General features: G+C 36.0%; 1 protein-coding gene across 1 annotated transcript in view; it reads left to right on the top strand.

The window, feature by feature from the left end:
• Positions 1-8,235, top strand: part of LOC113113232 (estrogen receptor beta-2-like) — an 8,544-nt gene extending 309 nt beyond the window's left edge. The window contains exons 3-11 of the mRNA XM_026279396.1: positions 3-34; positions 867-1,057; positions 2,136-2,252; positions 2,660-3,010; positions 3,636-3,775; positions 5,034-5,163; positions 5,478-5,661; positions 5,758-5,970; positions 6,781-8,235. Of these exons, the coding sequence (XP_026135181.1) occupies positions 3-34; positions 867-1,057; positions 2,136-2,252; positions 2,660-3,010; positions 3,636-3,775; positions 5,034-5,163; positions 5,478-5,661; positions 5,758-5,970; positions 6,781-6,847 (1,425 nt within the window). The 3' untranslated portion in view covers positions 6,848-8,235. The remainder of the gene's footprint in view (positions 1-2; positions 35-866; positions 1,058-2,135; positions 2,253-2,659; positions 3,011-3,635; positions 3,776-5,033; positions 5,164-5,477; positions 5,662-5,757; positions 5,971-6,780) is intronic.

The following is an 8,235-nucleotide window of genomic DNA, read 5'->3' as shown; positions in this document are numbered from 1 at the left end:
AGGATGCCAAGACACACACACTTAACCAGAGCAGGTGAGAATCCAGTCATAGACATCACATGCAGTGTATTAATAACTGATATATGCATTTAAACTCCACGTAGCAGCTGTCAAATTGATAGTTCAGTTCCCATAGAGACAATAACAGATTTGTGATCAAATCAAATGTTTTCTTTTCTTTTCGTTTTATCTTGAGGTGCTTGCAAGTTTTTTAAATCATGCATCTTTTTGAGCTGATACATGATATTGCTTTTCCAATCAGATTTTCATGGGGTAGACAATAAAACAGGTGAAAGGGTTAAAAAAAAGTTCAGGTTTGTTCAGGTCTGTTCTGATGAGATTGCAGACAGCGGGAAACAATTGTTCTAAATGCAAAAAAAATGTCTATTATACAAGATAAATCCATTAACATAAAAATGCATTAAAGGCTATCATGTAAAATATTAATGCAAAAAATGTGTTCTATGATGTATTTGATGTTCCTGACACAAACCAAGACCAACCAACCAAATATATATTTTAAAGGTTAAAAAGCAAATAAAACGGATAAAAATGATCAACTTAAATAGTAATAAAAATTATTATTCCAATTTTTTAAGTTGATGTACTAAAATAACTAAAACTGAAATGAAATTTCATGAATATTAAAACGGATAAAAATGATAAAATCAACAAAATTACTAAAGCTGAGTTTAAAATGAAAATTGGATATATAAAAATAAAAGCAAATTCAATATATATATATATATATAAAAACTAGTTTCACACAGCATGCACAACTCGCGTTATGTTTAGAAAAATGTAAAAAAAAAAAAAAAAGAAATTCTATTCTTTTTTTACTTTATCTGTACCTTCATTTTTTATAGTTCTGTCCTTACTCATGCAAAGCTGTTAGGGCAGCAACTGGATGCTGATGATGGCTTGAATCCTCCACCAGGCATTGTGGGTAAAGGAGACACACACTTCTGTGCCGTGTGTCATGACTATGCTTCTGGGTATCACTACGGTGTCTGGTCGTGTGAAGGGTGCAAGGCTTTCTTCAAACGGAGCATTCAAGGTAAAATTGGTCAAGTTAACTATTTAACATCAAATACATGCTCTTCAGAAGTTTTCTGAAATGCCATGCTAATCAGTGGAAGGGTTTGCCTTTTTGAGTTTTGCCTTCAATACTGGACTTGTTCTGTGTGTGGATTTCTTTGAGTATGTAACGGCCAGTTCAACCATAAACAAGATTAATTTGACCTTTTAATCTATAGACACATAAGTTTTGGAATTACTTGTAGCTTTTTGATTTGACACTAAAAAAGTGTGATTTTCTGGAAAAAAAAGTTCTTTTGAAATATATTTTAAAATGTAATTTATTTCTACAATGGAAAAGCAGAATTGTGTGTCTAGGCTTTAGTGTCACGTGATTCTTCAGAAATAATGTGACACCCCTGGTATTATCAATTTTGATAACAGTTGTGCTGCTTAATATTTTTGTGGAAACTGTCATACATTTGTTTCCATGATTCTTTGATTAAAAAATACAATTCAAAAGAACAGCATTTATTTGAAATAGAAGTCTTTTTGTAACATTAAACATTACATTTGCAAAATTTAAACACTTTTTTAAATAAAATTATATATGCATCCTTGCTAAAAAAATATTAATTTATTTCGAACTTTTTGTGGTATTGGTATTGTGGTATTGTGTTTTATTATACTGTGTAAAACAATTCTAAAGGTACCATATCAAACATTGATTGTTAATATATGCTATTGTTTAATTACATACAAAATTGAGTTTATACAACAACGACAACAAAAAAATGGCGTAGAAACTATTTTCAATCAGAAATTGTTAGTAAATTCCATGAACAATTATAAAGAAATAGCAAGTAACATTAAATTAAATGATATTTTGAAGTAGAAAGATTGAAATAGAATTTTCTTGTAATACATAGTTCAATATTCTTCCAAAACATTTTTTTTACAGTGTAGTGCAAAAATGTTTGAATCAATTAACAGCCCTAATAAAATGATCTTAGACAATAGAATGAGATGACATTAAAAAGCTGAATTTAACCAAACACTTCACTGCAGATCCAATGCTGTGAGCTTAATATAATTTTTTTTCTCCCAATCTTCTTAAGGACACAATAACTATATTTGTCCAGCGACCAATCAGTGCACCATTGACAAGAGCCGACGCAAGAGCTGCCAGGCCTGTCGACTCCGCAAGTGCTATGAAGTGGGCATGATGAAGTGTGGTAGGCAGAAACTTCTTCCTTTTCTGTGTGTAGCCACTTATTTTATATAGAGTGAAAGATATGTCATTTTTTATATATTTTTGGTCACACATTAGTTTGAGGACCAATATTTACTAACTATTTACTAGGACTTCTGCCTTAATCAACTCCTAGTTGGCTGCTTATTAATAGTTAGTAAGGTAACTGTTTGTCATGTGTTTAGGTATGGGGTTGGAATAAGAGATCTAAAATATGCAGGATAAGGCATTAATATGTGCTTTATAAGTTCTAATAAACAGCCAAAATGCTAGTAATATGCATGATAATAAGCAACAAATTCAATTAATAGTGAGAATTTGTCCTTAAAGTAAAGACTGTGTGCTGAGTGTGTGCTTTTGATGTGTGTTTGTAATTGCGTGTGTGAACAGGAGTGAGGCGGGAACGCTGCAGTTATCGTGGTGCTCGTCATCGTCGCAGCCCCCAGATCAGAGACAGCTCAGATGGGGCATTAGGGGTCAGACGGCGTTCCCAGCATCATTTAGAATTTCCCCTCAATTCCACTCATCACTTCTTCCCTTCAGGGGACAGAGCTGAGGGGCGTGGCATAGGCCTCTCCCCTGAGCAGTTGGTCAACTGTATTCTGGAGGCGGAGCCTCCTCAGATTTACCTGAGAGAGCCAATAAAGAAGCCTTACACTGAGGGCAGCATGATGATGTCACTAACCAACCTCGCTGACAAGGAACTGGTGCTCATGATCAGCTGGGCAAAGAAGATACCAGGTGTGTGTGCGCATATAAATATTTTAAATGTTCTCTTAATTTGTAAGTTATTACATCTTTAAAGCAATGTGTAAGTTTTCCCATATGGAAATGTAATACATGATGGTGCCCTATATCGAGATTATATCGATATTGCCATATATGTTACCTTTAAGTTGATATAAATGTTCACATACGTACATATATCTTCATTTGACAAAATGTTTCACATATGGACATTTAATATATATATATATATATATATATATATATATATATATATATATATATATATATATATATATATATATATATATATGCTTTTTTAATCTTTAGTTTAAAGTGCTTTTTAAGTTGCTATTTTTATTCATGCCAAGTTGTTTTCTTGTCATTTCTAAAAGGTTGTTCCAAACCTGTATGATTTTCGGTCTCCTGTGGAATAAAAAAAAACATAGTTTAGCAGAATGTTGCTCTTTTCCATTCAGTGAAAGTGAATGGTGAGCAGGGGCTGTCATGCTCCAAAAATGACAAAAAGCATAATTTTTGTGTGAGTGTATGGGTATGTGCACTTATATCTCGTATTTGAAGGGCAGCAGCGGTGTCAGAGTGTGTTCAGGCATTTGTGAGTTTGTTACTCCTCTTACAGGTTTTATGGAGCTGACTTTGTCAGATCAGGTACATCTGCTGGAATGCTGCTGGCTGGATATTCTTATGTTGGGATTGATGTGGAGATCTGTGGATCATCCTGGGAAACTCATCTTCTCACCTGACCTCAAAACTCAACAGGTAACATCTCCCACTGACACTGGAATACACAGATCTGAGCACAGTCAGTAATACTGGTCACAAAACATCCTCTGGAGTGTGTAGAAGGAGCAGTTTTCTGACCATTATTAATGACTGTCCTCAATGTGCCCATGCAAAGACCCAGCAGTCATTTTCTGGCTTACCTACTTTGCTTGCTAGTAATCAATTAGCATTCAACAGTGCCAAGTTACTTTTTTTCTACAACAACTGGAAGCAGCATAGCATGCTGGAAATTGGAAGAAAATTTTTTATACATCTCCTTTTGTTTTGTCTCTCTATGCTATGTCATGGGCTCTATGATATAAAAACGTGAATGATGAGGAATAAGCTTACATTTTAACAGGTCAAACTCACCATTAACAGAAATTGAATTGAAACTCTGATTTAAAGCCACCTACAAGTGTGGTTTGATTGAGTGTTATTGAATTTGTTAAATCAGATCAGTGTTTTTATTCCTGTCATAATCATAAAACATAAATAGTTGTGCTGTCAGTGTGTATAATTCTTTAGATTAGAATTGTTTGAAATCTGAAGGGCATCTTCCATAAGTGGGAGAGATTGGCTCATATCCCGCTTGATGGTAACATTTGAAAAACACTGACGTTTTGTGGATTTATTCATTGACCTTCAGATAATCCTCTGTTGTAAGTGTGTGTGTGTGTGTGTGTACATGCAGTGTGTGGCACGTGTGAACATAGATTTTGAAGTACATTAATTAAGATAATTGATTGTGGAGAGATGACACCTTTTTTGTTATGATCTGATTTGGTTCTCTTTTGTGAATGTATGGCTGGCATGTGTGTGTGTGTGTGTGTATACCTGTTTATTATTTTGTGTGGAACTGAATATTCCTCTTCCTTGGTGATTATCTCTAGTGTCTTAAAAAACCTTGGTGTGTTCTCATAACACAAGCTTAGTTTGTACAATTCATTTCTCACACAGGATTGAGTGTGTGTGTGTGTGTGTGTGTGTGTTAGAAAGTATGTGAGACGGCGTGTACGTCCTTTGTCTTTCACTTGAAACTTTAAGGTCATCTGTATTCTTTCAAAATAAGCTGTGTATGTTAGCTAGTATTCTCTTTACCAGGTTTTTATATTAATTCATTAATTATTATTATTGCTACATATGGCTCCAGAGTGATTTGTCACAAGAAATGTATGGCTTAAATAACTGGCCTTTTCTCTTTTATCTCTGTGCCATTCCCTCTCTTCCTTTCTCTCTAATTTATTTTAGGGAGGAAGGGAATTGTGTTGAAGGCATCATGGAGATCTTTGACATGCTGCTGGCCACCACCTCCAGATTCAGAGAACTGAAGCTCCAGAGAGAGGAATACGTCTGTCTCAAAGCCATGATCCTTCTCAACTCCAGTAAGACACTACTCTGATTGTGTGTGTGTACGTTATTGGATGAGAGTTAAAAGCAGTTTGTTTCTTGTTTTTTATTTATGTACAGTAACTGTAGGGCATGCTAATAATAACAACATGCTAACTATATTTTAGCATATTGTTCAAAAACAGCAGCTTTTGATTTACATGACTGGTCAGCGGTCTGATCGCTGATTTTATGAAAAGTTTGTGTCTAGACGGTAATCTTTGTTGAGTGAAATTGTCACAAAATGTTCTGGTTTCTCTTTAACCGCATCAGATATTGTGATTCACTCCTTTTGTGTGCTTATTAAAAGATAACTGTTCAAGCTTGCCACAGACTCCTGAAGATGTGGAGAGCCGTGGGAAGGTTCTGAGGCTGCTGGACTCTGTGACTGACGCTCTAGTTTGGAGCATCTCCAGAACAGGCTTGTCCTCACAGCAGCAGTCCATCCGGCTCGCCCATCTGCTGATGCTGCTCTCACACATTCGACACCTCAGGTAGCACAGCATATTCTAGACATTCATAGCATTTTATGTTTCGATTTTCCGCTAATCTGTCACTGGTTCACTGTTCTCTTCGTTTGTTGTCTGTAGCAACAAAGGCATTGAGCATCTGTCAACCATGAAGAGAAAAAACGTGGTGCTGCTGTATGATCTCCTGCTAGAGATGCTAGATGCCAACACGTCCCAGAGCAGCCGGATGCTGGCAGCTCACACAGAAGCCTCTCTCCAGTCGGACATGCAACAGACCACAGAGACCCTCCACACATCCAGACAGAGCGACCAGGAGTCCCGGCACAGTCCACAGTGAGTGGATACATGCACACTATGCTGTTTTTGGTAATACAGAAACCATATTCTGTGTAAAATCCACCCACAAGTTTATCAAAAGGTGACTACTAGATAACTAAATGATAATTAAGAGTTTATTTAACTGGTTGCCATTCAAACGGTGGGGTCAGTAAAAAAAGTGACAGCAGATACTTTGGTTTTGTTGCAAAACAGTTTACTGTTAAAAAAGATTTCTATTTCAGATAAATGCTGTTTTTTAAACTTTCTCTTCATCAACAAATCCTGAAAAAAATCTAACATGGTTTACGCAAAATATTAAGCGGCACATCAATTTTCAACACTGATAATAATAAGAAAGAGCAGCAAATCAGCATATTAGAATGATTTCTGAAGGATCATGTGACACTAAACACTGGATTAATGATGCTGAAAATTCAGCTTTGCCATCACAGGAATAAATTACATTTTGAAATATAGTAAAATAAAAAACGTTATTTTAAATTGTAACACTATTTCACACTATTACTGGTTTTACTGTAATTTTGATCAAATAACTGCAGCCTTTTAAAAGTGAAACTTAAAAAAACTAAAACAAAAAAAAACTAAACTAAACTCTTACCGAACCCAGGCTTTCAAATTTAGTCCTTTCCTGTTCACACGATTTTTGTTTGTTTTACAAACTATGTTAAATAGACTGTAACATGCTAAACCAGGAACATTCCTTTAACTAGTGCAGTCAAATGAATCATTATATATTTTTTAAAATGACACTTTTAACAGAGGTTTTTGAATCTAAGATAACACATATTGTGTGTGTCTCTCTAGAGCTGAAGAGACAGTGGATAAGACATTACATGGTAGTCTGCATCGAGTGAACATGGACACAGACTGACAGTGGGTATCCCTTTTGTGGGCTAAAAAGCTCCCTGGATGCAGCATTGGATTTGAATCCAATTTCCATGCCGCGTATCCTATGTAGGGTCTCAGGGGATACAAACCAGACCTGAGAAAAAGAACTTCAGATGACCAGCGATAAACTGAACCAAACAGGGCTTTCTAATGGCGCTCAGTCCTGCTTCAACACAATGCAGTTTGAACTGTTATGACGTAATGTCAACCCGAAGAGGAATCCACCTCATTCAAACCAATCATGTGTTCAGTATTCAAGAAAATCACAAATGGATTCCTTTCAAACACTCTCCCATCTGCCATTTCTCAGCAAAAGCTAGCACCACCCCTAAATCGCACCATTGTATTAGCCAGTGTTATGTTTGAGCCATTCAAACAGATTGTCGAAATTACATACTGCACATTGAAATATTTCGTTTGCCATCCAAGATGTCTGAAAACCTTTGACTCAACATGACTGTTTCTCTGTTTCTCTGCCCAAACGAAATGAAATGCACACTTCTAATAGTTATGCATTTTGTATTCTTGTGTCTTTGTATTTGTAAGATGTTGGAGTGCTGTTATTTGCTGTCCTGTGGTGCTTTTTGTGGTTTATAAAGTACTTGTCATTGACAGTAAATGTAACACTTTCTAAAACATCTGTGAGTGTTGACGCCTCTTTCAGATGTTTTCTTAAAGCCTGGCTTATACGCAACGTGATAAGTGGATCATTCTGAAAATACGACTTTGTAATGTGTAATTGCAGATGCAGTTGAATTTTCTTGTTACAAGTAATGCTGCATCCTGACACAATTCCTTGTGTAAAACCTGAAGTGTCCTAAGAAGCAGGTATTTGCAGGAATTAAAGCTAGGTGTATAATTTCTACACACGTCACCAAACAGTATTACAATGCTGTGTTCTGTCCTTCTGTGTGCTAGTCCCAATGTTCTTATCCCTTTGAAGGGCTTACCTGAGTGAGTGAGTGCTAGGAAGGGTGTGCACTACTGCGTCATCTTGCCGAGCAAATTAAGCAGGCGTCGTAGTCACATAATTAAAACTGTGCAAAAAAATATTGGGAGCACAGTGTCAGTGGTACCCTTTGAAATTCTTCTTTCTGAAGTGCCCTTCAGAGGTGGGGTTATCTTGATTGGAACACAGCATGAAAGTCATTTTCAAATAATTTCCCCAAACACTCCCTCATCTTCCATTGTTTGGACAAACAGTCTTAGACTCAAGCTGTTATGCTCAGATTAGCTTTTTAATCGCTCTACTGTGTTTACAGTTTTTGTGGAATTAACCTACTACTAGTTATCTACAATTTTTTTCCGGAATATAAGTCACACTTTTTTTTTCAAAGTTTGGCTGGTCCTGCAACTTATAGTCAGGTGAGA

This window comes from Carassius auratus, chromosome 13, assembly GCF_003368295.1.
Source record: "Carassius auratus strain Wakin chromosome 13, ASM336829v1, whole genome shotgun sequence".
NCBI lineage: Eukaryota > Metazoa > Chordata > Actinopteri > Cypriniformes > Cyprinidae > Carassius > Carassius auratus.
The sequence above is the reverse complement of the archived record's forward strand: the minus strand, read 5'-3'. Positions and strand labels throughout refer to the sequence as shown.